Source organism: Leptinotarsa decemlineata, unplaced genomic scaffold (assembly GCF_025532065.1).
Source record: "Leptinotarsa decemlineata unplaced genomic scaffold, Ldec_3_MD MMD2_tig00001019_RagTag_RagTag, whole genome shotgun sequence".
NCBI classification, from domain to species: domain Eukaryota; kingdom Metazoa; phylum Arthropoda; class Insecta; order Coleoptera; family Chrysomelidae; genus Leptinotarsa; species Leptinotarsa decemlineata.
Genome location: NW_027412557.1, coordinates 6,584,766 through 6,608,684, shown reverse-complemented (window position 1 = coordinate 6,608,684; position 23,919 = coordinate 6,584,766). Strand labels below are relative to the sequence as shown.

The 23,919-nt window shown below is 34.5% G+C and overlaps 4 protein-coding genes across 4 annotated transcripts; all 4 read right to left on the bottom strand.

The window, feature by feature from the left end:
• Positions 1–1,020: 1,020 nt before the first annotated feature.
• Positions 1,021–1,972, bottom strand: LOC141482368 (THO complex subunit 4-B-like). Its single transcript, XM_074175466.1, has one exon. The coding sequence runs from the start codon at positions 1,750–1,752 to the stop codon at positions 1,054–1,056; it is 699 nt and encodes a 232-aa protein (XP_074031567.1). The 5' UTR covers positions 1,753–1,972; the 3' UTR covers positions 1,021–1,053.
• Positions 1,973–2,722: 750 nt separating this feature from the next.
• LOC141482367 (aly/REF export factor 2-like) lies at positions 2,723–3,540 on the bottom strand. Its single transcript, XM_074175465.1, has one exon. It carries the CDS (start codon positions 3,470–3,472, stop codon positions 2,774–2,776), a length of 699 nt encoding a protein of 232 aa, XP_074031566.1. The 5' UTR covers positions 3,473–3,540; the 3' UTR covers positions 2,723–2,773.
• Positions 3,541–9,724: 6,184 nt separating this feature from the next.
• Positions 9,725–10,731, bottom strand: LOC141482366 (aly/REF export factor 2-like). Its single transcript, XM_074175464.1, has one exon. It carries the CDS (start codon positions 10,472–10,474, stop codon positions 9,776–9,778), a length of 699 nt encoding a protein of 232 aa, XP_074031565.1. The 5' UTR covers positions 10,475–10,731; the 3' UTR covers positions 9,725–9,775.
• A 6,090-nt stretch (positions 10,732–16,821) lies between these two features.
• On the bottom strand, positions 16,822–17,828 carry LOC141482365 (aly/REF export factor 2-like). Its single transcript, XM_074175463.1, has one exon. The coding sequence runs from the start codon at positions 17,569–17,571 to the stop codon at positions 16,873–16,875; it is 699 nt and encodes a 232-aa protein (XP_074031564.1). The 5' UTR covers positions 17,572–17,828; the 3' UTR covers positions 16,822–16,872.
• Positions 17,829–23,919: the final 6,091 nt, after the last annotated feature.

Genomic DNA, 23,919 nt, shown 5'->3' with positions numbered 1-23,919 from the left:
ATTAATTTGTTCCAAAATACATTATTTCAGCTCGATGTTTTTTTGATTTGACATTATTGAATATTGAGTTCTTGTTACTAGACAACAAAGAAGCGAATAATACGTCATAGTGGTATGGAAAGGCCCAGAACCGGCTATATTCTACTACTTAAATGATTTGACATATCCTGAAGAACTAAAGAAAAGAAGAATTAAAGATGAGTAGCTGAAAGGACCAATTATATTGAGCTTGAAAAAAACTGAAATGAAATAATAGTAGAGTGAAATACAAATTAAAATAGAACAAGTTAACAGAAAATGAAATTTGAAAGTTTGGAAATTTCAAGCCAAGTTACTTCTATGTTGCATTTAACATCAAGAAGTAAAAAATCAATTCAGAGGTTTATTGCCATCTCGAAAACTGACGACCAGTTTTCACCTTTAATTAAAACCTGATTATTTAGCGCCCAAGTAACCGCCGTCCATACGAATATGAACGTCATAAGCGGATATGTGCAATTATGAAAACACCTTTCGGGAATTTGCCTGTACTGCAGTGGGTATAGTTTATCAACGAAGGTGCAAAAGGACCAAAAATTAAAATTTTATCAAATTTTGAGTATATATAGTCTAAATTACAGATTGAAGTCATAGTTTAACAAAAGCATTAAAATTTATACTTTAAACTCGGAATATTCTGAATATTATTTTTTTTTAATATGTGATCTTTCTACGGCTTGGTATAAAACCGTTTCAGTAAAACGGTTCAGAGGAGAAAAATACTAATAGAAAGTAATATTACAGTGGAATTCCGATGGTTGATCATCAGGTGATTTCATTTTCATAGTTCGTGTGTCCGGAAGAAAACCGACACAACTCAAAACCACCATATTTTGACGATTGAGAGAACTCACCAAATTTAGCTGAAAAAACGTCACAAGCGGTAGCGTGAGTTCTGTTCGCTAGATAGCAATTATGTCGCTTTTCATTTCGTTATAAAATCCACAAGTAACAAGTCATAAATGAGGATATGTTGTTTAATAAAAAATAAAATCAACAAAATGAAATCAATGCTCAATGCGGGATCCTTTTTGAAGAGTAGGCTTCTAGCTCTGCATCTAGTTCTTCAGCCGTAGGTGGCTTCCTCTGATTTCTCGCGTTCTGCGCACCTCTACTTGGGCAGAATTTCTCTCTTCTTGGAAACTCCCTTTCACCTACAGGTCTTCTCATAGGGATAGGGACTTCTGGCATACTCAGTTGAATGTTCATAGACCGTCCATTCAGGGAAACTCCATTATACCGTTTCATTGCTCTGATTGCATCACTTCTCTTCTCAAAAATCACATTAGCAGTTCCCAGTGGTCTGCCTGATCTGTCGAAATGAACAGCAGCTCTTCTGAGGGGCCCAAACTCAGCGAGAAGTTCCTGAATATCAGAGTCAGATAGCCCAAATTCTGAATTAGAAATCGCAAGCTTCGTTGGTTCCATCGTAGCTTGAACAGCTGCTCTAGCCGCTGCCACTTTACGGGGTCCGTATCCATCGCGAACAAATTCATTAATCAAGGTTTTAATTTTATTCACCAGATTGTTTTTTCGAGAAATACGTCCTCGGCCGTTTGGAGCACTTCCTGACGAACCAGATCGACCGGAGTTTCTGAAATTTCCTCGGCGTTGATTATTTCCTCCTCCACTACCACGAGTTCGGCCACCTCTTCGGGGATTTTCGGTTGATATTATGATGCCGTCAGGACTCATTTCGAATTTGTTCTTCATTCTATAGTAGAATTTTAACAATCTTCAGAAGACTTTCTTCAATACGCGAAACTATACGAATAAGCGAATAATACGTCATAGTGGTGGGGGAAGGCCCAGAACCGGCTATATTCTACTACTTAAATGATTTGACATATCTTGAAGAACTAAAGAAAAGAAGAATTGAAGATGAGTAGCTTAAAGAACAAATTATATTGAGCTTAAAAAAAAACTGAAATGAAATAATAGTAAAGTAAAATACAAATGAAAATAGAACAAGTTAACAGAAAATGAAATTTGAAAGTCTGGAAATTTCAAGTCAAGTTACTTCTATGATGCATTAAACATCAAGAAGTAAAAAATCAATTCAGAGGTTTATTGCCGTCTCGAAAACTGAAGACCAGTTTCCACCTTTAATCAAAACCTGATTATTTAGCGCCCAAGTAACCGCCGTCCATATGAACGTCATAAGCGGATATATGCAATTATGAAAACACATTTCGGGAATTTGCCTGTACTGCAGTGGGTATAGTTTATCTACGAAGGTGCAAAAGTACCAAAAATCAAAATTTTATCAAATTTTGAGTATATATAGTCTAAATTACAGATTGAAGTCATAGTTCAACAAAAGTATTAAAATTTATACTTTAAACTCGGAAAATTTTCTGAGAATTATTTTTTTTTAATATGTGATCTTTCTACGGCTTGGTATAAAACCGTTTCAGTAAAACGGTTCAGAAGAGAAAAATACTAATAGAAAGTAATGTTACAGTGGAATTCCGATGGTTGATCATCAGTTGATTTCATCTTCATGGTTCGTGTGTCCGGAAGAAAACCGACACAACTCAAAACCACCATATTTTGACGATTGAGATAACTCACCAAATTTAGCTGAAAAAACGTCACAAGCGGTAGAGTGAGTTCTGTTCGCTAGATAGCAATTATGTCGCTTTTCATTTCGTTATAAAATCCACAAGTAACAAGTCATAAATGAGGGTATGTTGTTTAATAAAAAATAAAATCAACAAAATGAAATCAATGCTCAATTCGGGATCCTTTTTGAAGAGTAGGCCTCTAGCTCTGCATCTAGTTCTTCAGCCGTAGGTGGCTTCCTCTGATTTCTCGCGTTCTGCGCACCTCTACTTGGGCAGAATTTCTCTCTTCTTGGAAACTCCCTTTCACCTACAAGTCTTCTCATAGGGATAGGGACTTCTGGCATACTCAGTTGAATGTTCATAGACCGTCCATTCAGGGAAACTCCATTATACCGTTTCATTGCTCTGATTGCATCACTTCTCTTCTCAAAAATCACATTAGCAGTTCCCAGTGGTCTGCCTGATCTGTCGTAATGAACAGCAGCTCTTCTGAGGGGCCCAAACTCAGCGAAAAGTTCCTGAATATCAGAGTCAGATAGCCCAAAGTCTAAATTAGAAATCGCAAGCTTCGTTGGTTCCATCGTAGCTTGAACAGCTGCTCTAGCCGCTGCCACTTTACGAGGTCCGTATCCATCGCGAACAAATTCATTAATCAAGGTTTTAATTTTATTCACCAGATTGTTTTTTCGAGAAATACGTCCTCGGCCGTTTGGAGCACTTCCTGACGAACCAGATCGACCGGAGTTTCTGAAATTTCCTCGGCGTTGATTATCTCCTCCTCCACTACCACGAGTTCGGCCACCTCTTCGGGGATTTTCGGTTGATTTTATGATGCCGTCAGGACTCATTTCGATTTTGTTCTTCATTCTATAGTAAAATCTTAACAATCTTCAGAAATTTTCCTTCAATAAGCGAAACTATACGTCCTTTTCTCTTGGGCTCTAAAATTACACGCTCATAGGACACCGTACAAATAAAATACGTAATTTATCACTATCTTTGTCTATATCTTTATATATAGGTTACCAATATTTCAAGACGACTGACGACTAGAGATATGAGTTACCTGGTTTACACCTAATTTGATTACCTGCTTGGATGTAATCCGATAATAACCTCTGATCCATGTACCTGGGTTGGTAAATGACATTCAGTTCAATTTGTTTTGATATTACATTATATGATTTTCCACCTTCAACTTGTAGCTGTACAGTGTCATGCCCAAAGTATACATCATAAGGAAAACTTCTTCATTAAGGGTTTATCGATTAAAAGTTATTTCATCACCTAAAACTAAACATGCACAAAAAAAATACAGTAAGAATGATTCTCCAAAAGAATCCCAGAAAATCAATTAATTTGTTCCAAAATACATTATTTCATCTCGATGTTTTGTGATTTGACATTATTGAAAATTGAGTTCTTGTTACTAGACAACAAAAAGCGAATAATACGTCATAGTGGTGGGGGAAGGCCCAGAACCGGCTATATTCTACTACTTAAATGATTTGACATATCTTGAAGAACTAAAGAAAAGAAGAATTGAAGATGAGTAGCTTAAAGAACAAATTATATTGAGCTTAAAAAAAAAACTGAAATGAAATAATAGTAGAGTAAAATACAAATGAATATAGAACAAGTTAACAGAAAATGAAATTTGAAAGTTTGGAAATTTCAAGTCAAGTTACTTCTATGATGCATTTAACATCAAGAAGTAAAAAATCAATTCAGAGGTTTATTGCCGTCTCGAAAACTGACGACCAGTTTCCACCTTTAATCAAAACCTGATTATTTAGCGCCCAAGTAACCGCCGTCCATATGAACGTCATAAGCGGATATATGCAATTATGAAAACACATTTCGGGAATTTGCCTGTACTGCAGTGGGTATAGTTTATCTACGAAGGTGCAAAAGTACTAAAAATTAAAATTTTATCAATTTCGAGTATATATAGTCTAAATTACAGATTGAAGTCATAGTTTAACAAAAGTATTAAAATTTATACTTTAAACTCGGAGAAATTTCTGAGTATTATTTTTTTTTAATATGTGATCTTTCTGAAATTCTAATAGAAAGTAATGTTACAGTGGAATTCCGATGGTTGATCATCAGCTGATTTCATTTTCATGGTTCGTGTGTCCGGAAGAAAACCGACACAACTCAAAACCACCATATTTTGACGATTGAGAGAACTCACCAAATTTAGCTGAAAAAACGTCACAAGCGGTAGCGTGAGTTCTGTTCGCTAGATAGCAATTATGTCGCTTTTCATTTCGTTATAAAATCCACAAGTAACAAGTCATAAATGAGGGTATGTTGTTTAATAAAAAATAAAATCAACAAAATGAAATCAATGCTCAATTCGGGATCCTTTTTGAAGAGTAGGCTGTTTGAAGATACTTTATATTTATGATAAGAACTTTATGGAGACTTTTTATAATTTTTATTTCTGGTAAAAATATAACAACTGAACTTGACAATATATAACAACACACTACCATAGAAACATCGAATCAAAAACATATAAATATAATGTGGTTCAAATTCATTTTTGTTGTTAATCTCCAACACTCCTTCTCAACAATAATGAATTTTCTGTCTTCAATCCAATCAAACTTCTTAATGTTGACAACTTTTCAGACCCAAGTGGTTTTGTCAGAAAATCAGCCAACATCGAACTGGTCGGACAATACTGAAAATTAATTTTGTTTTTCTGCTTCAGATCTTTGATAAAATTGTATTTCGTTTCTATATGTTTTGTCCTGTCACTCATTTTGCCACTGTCAATCATTTTAAGACATGATTGATTGTCTTCGAAAATAATCGTCTCTGAGATCTCGATTTGAAAATCTTGAAAAAGTCCTGTTAAATATATGGTCTGTTGACAAGCTTCTGACAGGGAGATGAATTCTGCCTCGGTAGATGAAAGTGCCACACAAGTTTGCTTTTTACATCGCCAATCGAACATCGCTCCCATGTATTTGAATAAATATCCACTATTTGACTTTCTGTCAGTTTTATCTCCAGCCCAGTCAGCGTCGCAAAAACCGTATAAAATATTATTTCCTTCTGAAAGATTTCCCAACTCAATTTCTATATTCAGAGTTCCTTTAAGATATTTCATGATCCGTTTTACTTCTGTCCAGTCATATTTATGAGGATTACTAACATTTCTTCCAAGAATTGACGTAGCGATACATATATCTGGCCTCGTATTCACAGAAAGATACAATAGTGCTCCTATTGCGCTTCTATAAACATCTTCATTATGAAATTTTTCATCAGTGGAAAATCTATTTTTGTAGTATCCTGTATCCAAAGGAATGCTAGCTGGTTTGGCAGATTCCATATTGAAATTTTTTAATAGTTTTGAAATATATTTCTGTTGATGAATATAATAAATTCCATCACTATTTCTTCTTACTTGTATTCCAAGATAATTTTCAATGTTTCCCAAACTTGTCATTTTGAAAGTTTTTTGTATCAATTTGGCTGTTTTCTCGATAATGGTGATGTTTTCACAAGCTATTAGAATATCATCCACATATATCAGTATGTATATGAAATTATCTTCCTCTTTTTTAGTGTAGAGACATTGATCATAATCACCCCTTCTAAAACCGATATCAATGAGAACTTTGTTTATTGTTGAATTCCATATTCGAGCTGATTGTTTTAATCCATATATAGTTTTATTCAATTTGCAGACCAAATGTTCTTGTTCTTCTTCAATATAGCCTTGGGGTTGTTTCAGGTATATTACTTCATTCAAATCCGCATTTAGGAAAGCCGTTTTGAAGTCATAATGATGAACGTGCATTTTCTTCCTCCCAGCAATGGTTAAGAGAAGACGGAATGTTGTTTGTTTGACAACTGGAGCAAAAACTTCGTCATAATCAAGACCATATTTTTGAGAAAAACCCTGAGCAACAATCCTTGCTTTATATCTGGATATATTGCCTTGATTATCGGTTTTTAATTTAAAAATCCATTTGCTTCCAATTGCCGTTTTATCTGGTGGTAATTCAGTCAATGTCCAAGTATTATTATCTTTCATGGAACGTATTTCTTCGTCCATAGCCTCGATCCATTTGTTCGCATCTCTCCTCTGTAGAGCTTCATTTCTACACTTTGGCTCGGTTTGAATGTTTTCCACTGAAAATTCTTCAGAATATTTCTTGGCTGGAACACCTTTATTTATTCTTTGTGATCTTCTCAAACCGTGAACTTCATCTTGGATTTCCGCATTACTTTCTTTCGAGGTTACACTTTCTTCAACTTTCTGGATACCAGTCTCTTCATCATTTCTGCAGAGTATTCTTCAATATTTTCTGTTGAAAATTCGGCGTTTACATGAATATTTCCATCAGAAGTTGTAGATTTTTGACAAAATGATATTTCAACTTCACTGCTGTCATTTTGACATTCACAATCACTTCTATTTTTAGTGTTTTGAAACTCGTTCATTTGATGAAATCCGCTATGAGCTTCTTCCAAAATATGTACATCTCTGCTAATGGTGATTTTTCCAGTGGTTCTGTCAAGAAGTCTATATGCTTTGGAACCAGCTTCGTAACCAACTAATACGAATTTCTTTGCCTTTTCACTTAATTTATGGCGTTTTTCTTTAGGAATATGTGCATAAACAATACTGCCAAAGGTTTTGATGTGATTTACATTTGGTTTCTTCCCGTGCCATACTTCAAAGGGGATCCTATTGGTTGACCTTGTCAGAACCAAATTTTCAAGTAAATTTGCTGTCATGGTTGCTTCGCCCCAATAAGTATTTGGTAGATCAGCATCAATTAACATGCACCTGACCATCTCTGTTAAATATCTATTTTTTCGTTCAGCTACACCATTCTGCTGACTTGAATATGGCGCCGTGAGTTGCATTTCTATGCCTTCATTTTTCAGGAAATTCCTAACTTCTGTGTTCATATACTCGCCTCCTCTGTCAGATCTGATGATTTTTGGTTTTCTGTCGAATTTATTTTCGACCATTCTGACGTAATCTTGAAGTTTCTCTGATACTTCGGATTTCTGACTGAGAAGATAAATAATGGAATATCTACTATAATCGTCTATGAAGGTGAGTATATACTTCTTTCCTCCAGGAGTTATAGTACGCATGGGACCACAAACATCAGTATGCACCAAATCCAATACTTTAGTAGATTTTGTCAAAGATTTCTTTGGGAATGATTTTCTTGACAGTTTACCTTTAATGCAAGTTTCACATGTCAATAAACGTCCACAATTTTTGATTTTCATTCCATTCACCATGTTTTTATTTGTAATTTCTCGTATAATGGTAGAATCACGGTGGCCAAACCTTTTGTGCCATAAATGAATGCAGCCGTCATTACAGCCTTCCCATACAGTCATTGCTGAATTGTACTGATTTAGTTTATATAAATTACCAACCAGCGTTCCTTGAGCAACAACTGTATTATTTGATTTGATGAAACAATGCTGCTTATCAAATTCGACTTTGAATCCAAGAAGTGTTAATTTCTTGACCGAAAGTAAACTTGTACCGAGCTCGGGTACATAAAGGGTGTCCTTCACTGTTATTTCTGTTTTCTTATTGTCATCCAGAATACAAGTTAACTGTCCAGTTCCTACACCATAAGAACGAACTTTTCTACAGTCGGCTAATTCAACTTCACTCAGCGAATCCTTGAAATGCTTGAAAAAATCCTTATTGTTTGTCATATGACTACTTGCTCCGGAGTCTATATACCATTCATGAGCTTGAGCTTTATCACTAACGTTAAAACAAACATGAGTGTTTTCTTCAGTTTCTTCATTATCTGTAGAAACTACATTGGCTGTATTTGATTGTCTTTTCGATTTCTCATAATGAAAACAATCTTTCTTTATATGTCCCATTTTCTTACAGAAATGACATCACATTTTTCGAGTTGCAGTGCTCGAATGCCTTTTTAACAGACCCTTTCTTGTAAACTTTTAGAGCCAATGTGACTAACTGATCGATAATGCTCATCATATTAGCTATGTGCTTTTCCATGTCACCATTTTCAGGTAATGTTGTTTTACATAACCGCTTCAGCAGAAAAACTTTATTGGTGAGAGTTGGTTTTTCATATTGTTTTCTTAAATTCTCCCAAGCTTCTTTGGCTGTTTTACAATTCTTAACATGTATCACTTGTGAATCTTCGATTAGTAAACCAATTGTAGCTCTCGCTTTACCATCTTTTGCATCCCAATCACTGTTCTTTTGTTCAGGTGGGTTTTGATTGACTATTCTCCATAGTTCTTCTTTCAGTAGAAGCATTTCAACCTTGTATTTCCATATTTGATAATTATTGCTATTCAGCCTGACTATGTTGAATTTTGTCACATCCATATCAACAACAGTTTTACTTATATATGCCAGTTTTATTGAAACGTGCCTGGGTCCATAACCTGTTTGAAGATACTTTATATTTATGAAAATGAAATTTGAAAGTTTGGAAATTTCAAGTCGAGTTACTTCTATGATGCATTTAACATCAAGAAGTAAAAAATCAATTCAGAGGTTTATTGCCGTCTCGAAAACTGACGACCAGTTTCCACCTTTAATCAAAACCTGATTATTTAGCGCCCAAGTAACCGCCGTCCATATGAACGTCATAAGCGGATATATGCAATTATGAAAACACATTTCGGGAATTTGCCTGTACTGCAGTGGGTATAGTTTATCTACGAAGGTGCAAAAGTACTAAAAATTAAAATTTTATCAAATTTTGAGTATATATAGTCTAAATTATAGATTGAAGTCATAGTTTAACAAAAGTATTAAAATTTATACTTTAAACTCGGAGAAATTTCTGAGTATTATTTTTTTTTAATATGTGATCTTTCTAAAATTCTAATAGAAAGTAATGTTACAGTGGAATTCCGATGGTTGATCATCAGCTGATTTCATTTTCATGGTTCGTGTGTCCGGAAGAAAACCGACACAACTCAAAACCACCATATTTTGACGATTGAGATAACTCACCAAATTTAGCTGAAAAAACGTCACAAGCGGTAGCGTGAGTTCTGTTCGTTAGATAGCAATTATGTCGCTTTTCATTTCGTTATAAAATCCACAAGTAACAAGTCATAAATGAGGGTATGTTGTTTAATAAAAAATAAAATCAACAAAATGAAATCAATGCTCAATTCGGGATCCTTTTTGAAGAGTAGGCCTCTAGCTCTGCATCTAGTTCTTCAGCCGTAGGTGGCTTCCTCTGATTTCTCGCGTTCTGCGCACCTCTACTTGGGCAGAATTTCTCTCTTCTTGGAAACTCCCTTTCACCTACAGGTCTTCTCATAGGGATAGGAACTTCTGGCATACTCAGTTGAATGTTCATAGACCGTCCATTCAGGGAAACTCCATTATACCGTTTCATTGCTCTGATTGCATCTTTTCTCTTCTCAAAAATTACATTAGCAGTTCCCAGTGGTCTGCCTGATCTGTCGTAATGAACAGCAGCTCTTCTGAGGGGCCCAAACTCAGCGAAAAGTTCCTGAATATCAGAGTCAGATAGCCCAAAGTCTAAATTAGAAATCGCAAGCTTCGTTGGTTCCATCGTAGCTTGAACAGCTGCTCTAGCCGCTGCCACTTTACGGGGTCCGTATCCATCGCGAACAAATTCATTAATCAAGGTTTTAATTTTATTCACCAGATTGTTTTTTCGAGAAATACGTCCTCGGCCGTTTGGAGCACTTCCTGACGAACCAGATCGACCGGAGTTTCTGAAATTTCCTCGGCGTTGATTATCTCCTCCTCCACTACCACGAGTTCGGCCACCTCTTCGGGGATTTTCGGTTGATTTTATGATGCCGTCAGGACTCATTTCGATTTTGTTCTTCATTCTATAGTAAAATCTTAACAATCTTCAGAAATTTTTCTTCAATACGCGAAACTATACGTCCTTTTCTCTTGGGCTCTAAAATTACACGCTCATAGGACACCGTACAATTAAAATACGTAAACTATCACTATCTTTGTCTATATCTTTATATATAGGTTACCAATATTTCAAGACGACTGACGACTAGAGATATGAGTTACCTGGTTTACACCTAATTTGTTTACCTGCTTGGATGTAATCCGATAGTAACTTTTGATCAATGTACCTGGGTTGGTAAATGACATTCAGTTTAATTTGTTTTGATATCACATTCACTCAGGATTGTTACTTACTGACATATTGAAGTTATATTTCAAGAAGATTATTGATTTTTCAAACCATTAGATGAATGAGTATTTTGGTTATTTTCATATGATTTTCCACCTTCAACTTGTAGCTGTACAGTGTCATGCCCAAAGTATACATCATAAGGAAAACTTCTTCATTAAGGGTTTATCGATTGAGAGTTATTTCATCACCTAAAACTAAACATGCACAAAAAAATACAGTAAGAATGATTCTCCATAAGAATCCCAGAAAATCAATCAATTTGTTCCAAAATACATTATTTCATCTCGATGTTTTGTGATTTGACATTATTGAAAATTGAGTTCTTGTTACTAGACAACAAAAAGCGAATAATACGTCATAGTGGTGGGGGAAGGCCCAGAACCGGCTATATTCTACTACTTAAATGATTTGACATATCTTGAAGAACTAAAGAAAAGAAGAATTGAAGATGAGTAGCTTAAAGAACAAATTATATTGAGCTTAAAAAAAAAACTGAAATGAAATAATAGTAGAGTAAAATACAAATGAATATAGAACAAGTTAACAGAAAATGAAATTTGAAAGTTTGGAAATTTCAAGTCAAGTTACTTCTATGATGCATTTAACATCAAGAAGTAAAAAATCAATTCAGAGGTTTATTGCCGTCTCGAAAACTGACGACCAGTTTCCACCTTTAATCAAAACCTGATTATTTAGCGCCCAAGTAACCGCCGTCCATATGAACGTCATAAGCGGATATATGCAATTATGAAAACACATTTCGGGAATTTGCCTGTACTGCAGTGGGTATAGTTTATCTACGAAGGTGCAAAAGTACTAAAAATTAAAATTTTATCAATTTCGAGTATATATAGTCTAAATTACAGATTGAAGTCATAGTTTAACAAAAGTATTAAAATTTATACTTTAAACTCGGAGAAATTTCTGAGTATTATTTTTTTTTAATATGTGATCTTTCTGAAATTCTAATAGAAAGTAATGTTACAGTGGAATTCCGATGGTTGATCATCAGCTGATTTCATTTTCATGGTTCGTGTGTCCGGAAGAAAACCGACACAACTCAAAACCACCATATTTTGACGATTGAGAGAACTCACCAAATTTAGCTGAAAAAACGTCACAAGCGGTAGCGTGAGTTCTGTTCGCTAGATAGCAATTATGTCGCTTTTCATTTCGTTATAAAATCCACAAGTAACAAGTCATAAATGAGGGTATGTTGTTTAATAAAAAATAAAATCAACAAAATGAAATCAATGCTCAATTCGGGATCCTTTTTGAAGAGTAGGCTGTTTGAAGATACTTTATATTTATGATAAGAACTTTATGGAGACTTTTTATAATTTTTATTTCTGGTAAAAATATAACAACTGAACTTGACAATATATAACAACACACTACCATAGAAACATCGAATCAAAAACATATAAATATAATGTGGTTCAAATTCATTTTTGTTGTTAATCTCCAACACTCCTTCTCAACAATAATGAATTTTCTGTCTTCAATCCAATCAAACTTCTTAATGTTGACAACTTTTCAGACCCAAGTGGTTTTGTCAGAAAATCAGCCAACATCGAACTGGTCGGACAATACTGAAAATTAATTTTGTTTTTCTGCTTCAGATCTTTGATAAAATTGTATTTCGTTTCTATATGTTTTGTCCTGTCACTCATTTTGCCACTGTCAATCATTTTAAGACATGATTGATTGTCTTCGAAAATAATCGTCTCTGAGATCTCGATTTGAAAATCTTGAAAAAGTCCTGTTAAATATATGGTCTGTTGACAAGCTTCTGACAGGGAGATGAATTCTGCCTCGGTAGATGAAAGTGCCACACAAGTTTGCTTTTTACATCGCCAATCGAACATCGCTCCCATGTATTTGAATAAATATCCACTATTTGACTTTCTGTCAGTTTTATCTCCAGCCCAGTCAGCGTCGCAAAAACCGTATAAAATATTATTTCCTTCTGAAAGATTTCCCAACTCAATTTCTATATTCAGAGTTCCTTTAAGATATTTCATGATCCGTTTTACTTCTGTCCAGTCATATTTATGAGGATTACTAACATTTCTTCCAAGAATTGACGTAGCGATACATATATCTGGCCTCGTATTCACAGAAAGATACAATAGTGCTCCTATTGCGCTTCTATAAACATCTTCATTATGAAATTTTTCATCAGTGGAAAATCTATTTTTGTAGTATCCTGTATCCAAAGGAATGCTAGCTGGTTTGGCAGATTCCATATTGAAATTTTTTAATAGTTTTGAAATATATTTCTGTTGATGAATATAATAAATTCCATCACTATTTCTTCTTACTTGTATTCCAAGATAATTTTCAATGTTTCCCAAACTTGTCATTTTGAAAGTTTTTTGTATCAATTTGGCTGTTTTCTCGATAATGGTGATGTTTTCACAAGCTATTAGAATATCATCCACATATATCAGTATGTATATGAAATTATCTTCCTCTTTTTTAGTGTAGAGACATTGATCATAATCACCCCTTCTAAAACCGATATCAATGAGAACTTTGTTTATTGTTGAATTCCATATTCGAGCTGATTGTTTTAATCCATATATAGTTTTATTCAATTTGCAGACCAAATGTTCTTGTTCTTCTTCAATATAGCCTTGGGGTTGTTTCAGGTATATTACTTCATTCAAATCCGCATTTAGGAAAGCCGTTTTGAAGTCATAATGATGAACGTGCATTTTCTTCCTCCCAGCAATGGTTAAGAGAAGACGGAATGTTGTTTGTTTGACAACTGGAGCAAAAACTTCGTCATAATCAAGACCATATTTTTGAGAAAAACCCTGAGCAACAATCCTTGCTTTATATCTGGATATATTGCCTTGATTATCGGTTTTTAATTTAAAAATCCATTTGCTTCCAATTGCCGTTTTATCTGGTGGTAATTCAGTCAATGTCCAAGTATTATTATCTTTCATGGAACGTATTTCTTCGTCCATAGCCTCGATCCATTTGTTCGCATCTCTCCTCTGTAGAGCTTCATTTCTACACTTTGGCTCGGTTTGAATGTTTTCCACTGAAAATTCTTCAGAATATTTCTTGGCTGGAACACCTTTATTTATTCTTTGTGATCTTCTCAAACCGTGAACTTCATCTTGGATTTCCGCATTACTTTCTTTCGAGGTTACACTTTCTTCAACTTTCTGGATACCAGTCTCTTCATCATTTCTGCAGAGTATTCTTCAATATTTTCTGTTGAAAATTCGGCGTTTACATGAATATTTCCATCAGAAGTTGTAGATTTTTGACAAAATGATATTTCAACTTCACTGCTGTCATTTTGACATTCACAATCACTTCTATTTTTAGTGTTTTGAAACTCGTTCATTTGATGAAATCCGCTATGAGCTTCTTCCAAAATATGTACATCTCTGCTAATGGTGATTTTTCCAGTGGTTCTGTCAAGAAGTCTATATGCTTTGGAACCAGCTTCGTAACCAACTAATACGAATTTCTTTGCCTTTTCACTTAATTTATGGCGTTTTTCTTTAGGAATATGTGCATAAACAATACTGCCAAAGGTTTTGATGTGATTTACATTTGGTTTCTTCCCGTGCCATACTTCAAAGGGATCCTATTGGTTGACCTTGTCAGAACCAAATTTTCAAGTAAATTTGCTGTCATGGTTGCTTCGCCCCAATAAGTATTTGGTAGATCAGCATCAATTAACATGCACCTGACCATCTCTGTTAAATATCTATTTTTTCGTTCAGCTACACCATTCTGCTGACTTGAATATGGCGCCGTGAGTTGCATTTCTATGCCTTCATTTTTCAGGAAATTCCTAACTTCTGTGTTCATATACTCGCCTCCTCTGTCAGATCTGATGATTTTTGGTTTTCTGTCGAATTTATTTTCGACCATTCTGACGTAATCTTGAAGTTTCTCTGATACTTCGGATTTCTGACTGAGAAGATAAATAATGGAATATCTACTATAATCGTCTATGAAGGTGAGTATATACTTCTTTCCTCCAGGAGTTATAGTACGCATGGGACCACAAACATCAGTATGCACCAAATCCAATACTTTAGTAGATTTTGTCAAAGATTTCTTTGGGAATGATTTTCTTGACAGTTTACCTTTAATGCAAGTTTCACATGTCAATAAACGTCCACAATTTTTGATTTTCATTCCATTCACCATGTTTTTATTTGTAATTTCTCGTATAATGGTAGAATCACGGTGGCCAAACCTTTTGTGCCATAAATGAATGCAGCCGTCATTACAGCCTTCCCATACAGTCATTGCTGAATTGTACTGATTTAGTTTATATAAATTACCAACCAGCGTTCCTTGAGCAACAACTGTATTATTTGATTTGATGAAACAATGCTGCTTATCAAATTCGACTTTGAATCCAAGAAGTGTTAATTTCTTGACCGAAAGTAAACTTGTACCGAGCTCGGGTACATAAAGGGTGTCCTTCACTGTTATTTCTGTTTTCTTATTGTCATCCAGAATACAAGTTAACTGTCCAGTTCCTACACCATAAGAACGAACTTTTCTACAGTCGGCTAATTCAACTTCACTCAGCGAATCCTTGAAATGCTTGAAAAAATCCTTATTGTTTGTCATATGACTACTTGCTCCGGAGTCTATATACCATTCATGAGCTTGAGCTTTATCACTAACGTTAAAACAAACATGAGTGTTTTCTTCAGTTTCTTCATTATCTGTAGAAACTACATTGGCTGTATTTGATTGTCTTTTCGATTTCTCATAATGAAAACAATCTTTCTTTATATGTCCCATTTTCTTACAGAAATGACATCACATTTTTCGAGTTGCAGTGCTCGAATGCCTTTTTAACAGACCCTTTCTTGTAAACTTTTAGAGCCAATGTGACTAACTGATCGATAATGCTCATCATATTAGCTATGTGCTTTTCCATGTCACCATTTTCAGGTAATGTTGTTTTACATAACCGCTTCAGCAGAAAAACTTTATTGGTGAGAGTTGGTTTTTCATATTGTTTTCTTAAATTCTCCCAAGCTTCTTTGGCTGTTTTACAATTCTTAACATGTATCACTTGTGAATCTTCGATTAGTAAACCAATTGTAGCTCTCGCTTTACCATCTTTTGCATCCCAATCACTGTTCTTTTGTTCAGGTGGGTTTTGATTGACTATTCTCCATAGTTCTTCTTTCAGTAGAAGCATTTCAACCTTGTATTTCCATATTTGATAATTATTGCTATTCAGCCTGACTATGTTGAATTTTGTCACATCCATATCAACAACAGTTTTACTTATATATGCCAGTTTTATTGAAACGTGCCTGGGTCCATAACCTGTTTGAAGATACTTTATATTTATGAAAATGAAATTTGAAAGTTTGGAAATTTCAAGTCGAGTTACTTCTATGATGCATTTAACATCAAGAAGTAAAAAATCAATTCAGAGGTTTATTGCCGTCTCGAAAACTGACGACCAGTTTCCACCTTTAATCAAAACCTGATTATTTAGCGCCCAAGTAACCGCCGTCCATATGAACGTCATAAGCGGATATATGCAATTATGAAAACACATTTCGGGAATTTGCCTGTACTGCAGTGGGTATAGTTTATCTACGAAGGTGCAAAAGTACTAAAAATTAAAATTTTATCAAATTTTGAGTATATATAGTCTAAATTATAGATTGAAGTCATAGTTTAACAAAAGTATTAAAATTTATACTTTAAACTCGGAGAAATTTCTGAGTATTATTTTTTTTTAATATGTGATCTTTCTAAAATTCTAATAGAAAGTAATGTTACAGTGGAATTCCGATGGTTGATCATCAGCTGATTTCATTTTCATGGTTCGTGTGTCCGGAAGAAAACCGACACAACTCAAAACCACCATATTTTGACGATTGAGATAACTCACCAAATTTAGCTGAAAAAACGTCACAAGCGGTAGCGTGAGTTCTGTTCGTTAGATAGCAATTATGTCGCTTTTCATTTCGTTATAAAATCCACAAGTAACAAGTCATAAATGAGGGTATGTTGTTTAATAAAAAATAAAATCAACAAAATGAAATCAATGCTCAATTCGGGATCCTTTTTGAAGAGTAGGCCTCTAGCTCTGCATCTAGTTCTTCAGCCGTAGGTGGCTTCCTCTGATTTCTCGCGTTCTGCGCACCTCTACTTGGGCAGAATTTCTCTCTTCTTGGAAACTCCCTTTCACCTACAGGTCTTCTCATAGGGATAGGAACTTCTGGCATACTCAGTTGAATGTTCATAGACCGTCCATTCAGGGAAACTCCATTATACCGTTTCATTGCTCTGATTGCATCTTTTCTCTTCTCAAAAATTACATTAGCAGTTCCCAGTGGTCTGCCTGATCTGTCGTAATGAACAGCAGCTCTTCTGAGGGGCCCAAACTCAGCGAAAAGTTCCTGAATATCAGAGTCAGATAGCCCAAAGTCTAAATTAGAAATCGCAAGCTTCGTTGGTTCCATCGTAGCTTGAACAGCTGCTCTAGCCGCTGCCACTTTACGGGGTCCGTATCCATCGCGAACAAATTCATTAATCAAGGTTTTAATTTTATTCACCAGATTGTTTTTTCGAGAAATACGTCCTCGGCCGTTTGGAGCACTTCCTGACGAACCAGATCGACCGGAGTTTCTGAAATTTCCTCGGCGTTGATTATCTCCTCCTCCACTACCACGAGTTCGGCCACCTCTTCGGGGATTTTCGGTTGATTTTATGATGCCGTCAGGACTCATTTCGATTTTGTTCTTCATTCTATAGTAAAATCTTAACAATCTTCAGAAATTTTTCTTCAATACGCGAAACTATACGTCCTTTTCTCTTGGGCTCTAAAATTACACGCTCATAGGACACCGTACAATTAAAATACGTAAACTATCACTATCTTTGTCTATATCTTTATATATAGGTTACCAATATTTCAAGACGACTGACGACTAGAGATATGAGTTACCTGGTTTACACCTAATTTGTTTACCTGCTTGGATGTAATCCGATAGTAACTTTTGATCAATGTACCTGGGTTGGTAAATGACATTCAGTTTAATTTGTTTTGATATCACATTCACTCAGGATTGTTACTTACTGACATATTGAAGTTATATTTCAAGAAGATTATTGATTTTTCAAACCATTAGATGAATGAGTATTTTGGTTATTTTCATATGATTTTCCACCTTCAACTTGTAGCTGTACAGTGTCATGCCCAAAGTATACATCATAAGGAAAACTTCTTCATTAAGGGTTTATCGATTGAGAGTTATTTCATCACCTAAAACTAAACATGCACAAAAAAATACAGTAAGAATGATTCTCCATAAGAATCCCAGAAAATCAATCAATTTGTTCCAAAATACATTATTTCATCTCGATGTTTTGTGATTTGACATTATTGAAAATTGAGTTCTTGTTACTAGACAACAAAAAGCGAATAATACGTCATAGTGGTGGGGGAAGGCCCAGAACCGGCTATATTCTACTACTTAAATGATTTGACATATCTTGAAGAACTAAAGAAAAGAAGAATTGAAGATGAGTAGCTTAAAGAACAAATTATATTGAGCTTAAAAAAAAAACTGAAATGAAATAATAGTAGAGTAAAATACAAATGAATATAGAACAAGTTAACAGAAAATGAAATTTGAAAGTTTGGAAATTTCAAGTCAAGTTACTTCTATGATGCATTTAACATCAAGAAGTAAAAAATCAATTCAGAGGTTTATTGCCGTCTCGAAAACTGACGACCAGTTTCCACCTTTAATCAAAACCTGATTATTTAGCGCCCAAGTAACCGCCGTCCATATGAACGTCATAAGCGGATATATGCAATTATGAAAACACATTTCGGGAATTTGCCTGTACTGCAGTGGGTATAGTTTATCTACGAAGGTGCAAAAGTACTAAAAATTAAAATTTTATCAATTTCGAGTATATATAGTCTAAATTACAGATTGAAGTCATAGTTTAACAAAAGTATTAAAATTTATACTTTAAACTCGGAGAAATTTCTGAGTATTATTTTTTTTTAATATGTGATCTTTCTGAAATTCTAATAGAAAGTAATGTTACAGTGGAATTCCGATGGTTGATCATCAGCTGATTTCATTTTCATGGTTCGTGTGTCCGGAAGAAAACCGACACAACTCAAAACCACCATATTTTGACGATTGAGAGAACTCACCAAATTTAGCTGAAAAAACGTCACAAGCGGTAGCGTGAGTTCTGTTCGCTAGATAGCAATTATGTCGCTTTTCATTTCGTTATAAAATCCACAAGTAACAAGTCATAAATGAGGGTATGTTGTTTAATAAAAAATAAAATCAACAAAATGAAATCAATGCTCAATTCGGGATCCTTTTTGAAGAGTAGGCTGTTTGAAGATACTTTATATTTATGATAAGAACTTTATGGAGACTTTTTATAATTTTTATTTCTGGTAAAAATATAACAACTGAACTTGACAATATATAACAACACACTACCATAGAAACATCGAATCAAAAACATATAAATATAATGTGGTTCAAATTCATTTTTGTTGTTAATCTCCAACACTCCTTCTCAACAATAATGAATTTTCTGTCTTCAATCCAATCAAACTTCTTAATGTTGACAACTTTTCAGACCCAAGTGGTTTTGTCAGAAAATCAGCCAACATCGAACTGGTCGGACAATACTGAAAATTAATTTTGTTTTTCTGCTTCAGATCTTTGATAAAATTGTATTTCGTTTCTATATGTTTTGTCCTGTCACTCATTTTGCCACTGTCAATCATTTTAAGACATGATTGATTGTCTTCGAAAATAATCGTCTCTGAGATCTCGATTTGAAAATCTTGAAAAAGTCCTGTTAAATATATGGTCTGTTGACAAGCTTCTGACAGGGAGATGAATTCTGCCTCGGTAGATGAAAGTGCCACACAAGTTTGCTTTTTACATCGCCAATCGAACATCGCTCCCATGTATTTGAATAAATATCCACTATTTGACTTTCTGTCAGTTTTATCTCCAGCCCAGTCAGCGTCGCAAAAACCGTATAAAATATTATTTCCTTCTGAAAGATTTCCCAACTCAATTTCTATATTCAGAGTTCCTTTAAGATATTTCATGATCCGTTTTACTTCTGTCCAGTCATATTTATGAGGATTACTAACATTTCTTCCAAGAATTGACGTAGCGATACATATATCTGGCCTCGTATTCACAGAAAGATACAATAGTGCTCCTATTGCGCTTCTATAAACATCTTCATTATGAAATTTTTCATCAGTGGAAAATCTATTTTTGTAGTATCCTGTATCCAAAGGAATGCTAGCTGGTTTGGCAGATTCCATATTGAAATTTTTTAATAGTTTTGAAATATATTTCTGTTGATGAATATAATAAATTCCATCACTATTTCTTCTTACTTGTATTCCAAGATAATTTTCAATGTTTCCCAAACTTGTCATTTTGAAAGTTTTTTGTATCAATTTGGCTGTTTTCTCGATAATGGTGATGTTTTCACAAGCTATTAGAATATCATCCACATATATCAGTATGTATATGAAATTATCTTCCTCTTTTTTAGTGTAGAGACATTGATCATAATCACCCCTTCTAAAACCGATATCAATGAGAACTTTGTTTATTGTTGAATTCCATATTCGAGCTGATTGTTTTAATCCATATATAGTTTTATTCAATTTGCAGACCAAATGTTCTTGTTCTTCTTCAATATAGCCTTGGGGTTGTTTCAGGTATATTACTTCATTCAAATCCGCATTTAGGAAAGCCGTTTTGAAGTCATAATGATGAACGTGCATTTTCTTCCTCCCAGCAATGGTTAAGAGAAGACGGAATGTTGTTTGTTTGACAACTGGAGCAAAAACTTCGTCATAATCAAGACCATATTTTTGAGAAAAACCCTGAGCAACAATCCTTGCTTTATATCTGGATATATTGCCTTGATTATCGGTTTTTAATTTAAAAATCCATTTGCTTCCAATTGCCGTTTTATCTGGTGGTAATTCAGTCAATGTCCAAGTATTATTATCTTTCATGGAACGTATTTCTTCGTCCATAGCCTCGATCCATTTGTTCGCATCTCTCCTCTGTAGAGCTTCATTTCTACACTTTGGCTCGGTTTGAATGTTTTCCACTGAAAATTCTTCAGAATATTTCTTGGCTGGAACACCTTTATTTATTCTTTGTGATCTTCTCAAACCGTGAACTTCATCTTGGATTTCCGCATTACTTTCTTTCGAGGTTACACTTTCTTCAACTTTCTGGATACCAGTCTCTTCATCATTTCTGCAGAGTATTCTTCAATATTTTCTGTTGAAAATTCGGCGTTTACATGAATATTTCCATCAGAAGTTGTAGATTTTTGACAAAATGATATTTCAACTTCACTGCTGTCATTTTGACATTCACAATCACTTCTATTTTTAGTGTTTTGAAACTCGTTCATTTGATGAAATCCGCTATGAGCTTCTTCCAAAATATGTACATCTCTGCTAATGGTGATTTTTCCAGTGGTTCTGTCAAGAAGTCTATATGCTTTGGAACCAGCTTCGTAACCAACTAATACGAATTTCTTTGCCTTTTCACTTAATTTATGGCGTTTTTCTTTAGGAATATGTGCATAAACAATACTGCCAAAGGTTTTGATGTGATTTACATTTGGTTTCTTCCCGTGCCATACTTCAAAGGGGATCCTATTGGTTGACCTTGTCAGAACCAAATTTTCAAGTAAATTTGCTGTCATGGTTGCTTCGCCCCAATAAGTATTTGGTAGATCAGCATCAATTAACATGCACCTGACCATCTCTGTTAAATATCTATTTTTTCGTTCAGCTACACCATTCTGCTGACTTGAATATGGCGCCGTGAGTTGCATTTCTATGCCTTCATTTTTCAGGAAATTCCTAACTTCTGTGTTCATATACTCGCCTCCTCTGTCAGATCTGATGATTTTTGGTTTTCTGTCGAATTTATTTTCGACCATTCTGACGTAATCTTGAAGTTTCTCTGATACTTCGGATTTCTGACTGAGAAGATAAATAATGGAATATCTACTATAATCGTCTATGAAGGTGAGTATATACTTCTTTCCTCCAGGAGTTATAGTACGCATGGGACCACAAACATCAGTATGCACCAAATCCAATACTTTAGTAGATTTTGTCAAAGATTTCTTTGGGAATGATTTTCTTGACAGTTTACCTTTAATGCAAGTTTCACATGTCAATAAACGTCCACAATTTTTGATTTTCATTCCATTCACCATGTTTTTATTTGTAATTTCTCGTATAATGGTAGAATCACGGTGGCCAAACCTTTTGTGCCATAAATGAATGCAGCCGTCATTACAGCCTTCCCATACAGTCATTGCTGAATTGTACTGATTTAGTTTATATAAATTACCAACCAGCGTTCCTTGAGCAACAACTGTATTATTTGATTTGATGAAACAATGCTGCTTATCAAATTCGACTTTGAATCCAAGAAGTGTTAATTTCTTGACCGAAAGTAAACTTGTACCGAGCTCGGGTACATAAAGGGTGTCCTTCACTGTTATTTCTGTTTTCTTATTGTCATCCAGAATACAAGTTAACTGTCCAGTTCCTACACCATAAGAACGAACTTTTCTACAGTCGGCTAATTCAACTTCACTCAGCGAATCCTTGAAATGCTTGAAAAAATCCTTATTGTTTGTCATATGACTACTTGCTCCGGAGTCTATATACCATTCATGAGCTTGAGCTTTATCACTAACGTTAAAACAAACATGAGTGTTTTCTTCAGTTTCTTCATTATCTGTAGAAACTACATTGGCTGTATTTGATTGTCTTTTCGATTTCTCATAATGAAAACAATCTTTCTTTATATGTCCCATTTTCTTACAGAAATGACATCACATTTTTCGAGTTGCAGTGCTCGAATGCCTTTTTAACAGACCCTTTCTTGTAAACTTTTAGAGCCAATGTGACTAACTGATCGATAATGCTCATCATATTAGCTATGTGCTTTTCCATGTCACCATTTTCAGGTAATGTTGTTTTACATAACCGCTTCAGCAGAAAAACTTTATTGGTGAGAGTTGGTTTTTCATATTGTTTTCTTAAATTCTCCCAAGCTTCTTTGGCTGTTTTACAATTCTTAACATGTATCACTTGTGAATCTTCGATTAGTAAACCAATTGTAGCTCTCGCTTTACCATCTTTTGCATCCCAATCACTGTTCTTTTGTTCAGGTGGGTTTTGATTGACTATTCTCCATAGTTCTTCTTTCAGTAGAAGCATTTCAACCTTGTATTTCCATATTTGATAATTATTGCTATTCAGCCTGACTATGTTGAATTTTGTCACATCCATATCAACAACAGTTTTACTTATATATGCCAGTTTTATTGAAACGTGCCTGGGTCCATAACCTGTTTGAAGATACTTTATATTTATGAAAATGAAATTTGAAAGTTTGGAAATTTCAAGTCGAGTTACTTCTATGATGCATTTAACATCAAGAAGTAAAAAATCAATTCAGAGGTTTATTGCCGTCTCGAAAACTGACGACCAGTTTCCACCTTTAATCAAAACCTGATTATTTAGCGCCCAAGTAACCGCCGTCCATATGAACGTCATAAGCGGATATATGCAATTATGAAAACACATTTCGGGAATTTGCCTGTACTGCAGTGGGTATAGTTTATCTACGAAGGTGCAAAAGTACTAAAAATTAAAATTTTATCAAATTTTGAGTATATATAGTCTAAATTATAGATTGAAGTCATAGTTTAACAAAAGTATTAAAATTTATACTTTAAACTCGGAGAAATTTCTGAGTATTATTTTTTTTTAATATGTGATCTTTCTAAAATTCTAATAGAAAGTAATGTTACAGTGGAATTCCGATGGTTGATCATCAGCTGATTTCATTTTCATGGTTCGTGTGTCCGGAAGAAAACCGACACAACTCAAAACCACCATATTTTGACGATTGAGATAACTCACCAAATTTAGCTGAAAAAACGTCACAAGCGGTAGCGTGAGTTCTGTTCGTTAGATAGCAATTATGTCGCTTTTCATTTCGTTATAAAATCCACAAGTAACAAGTCATAAA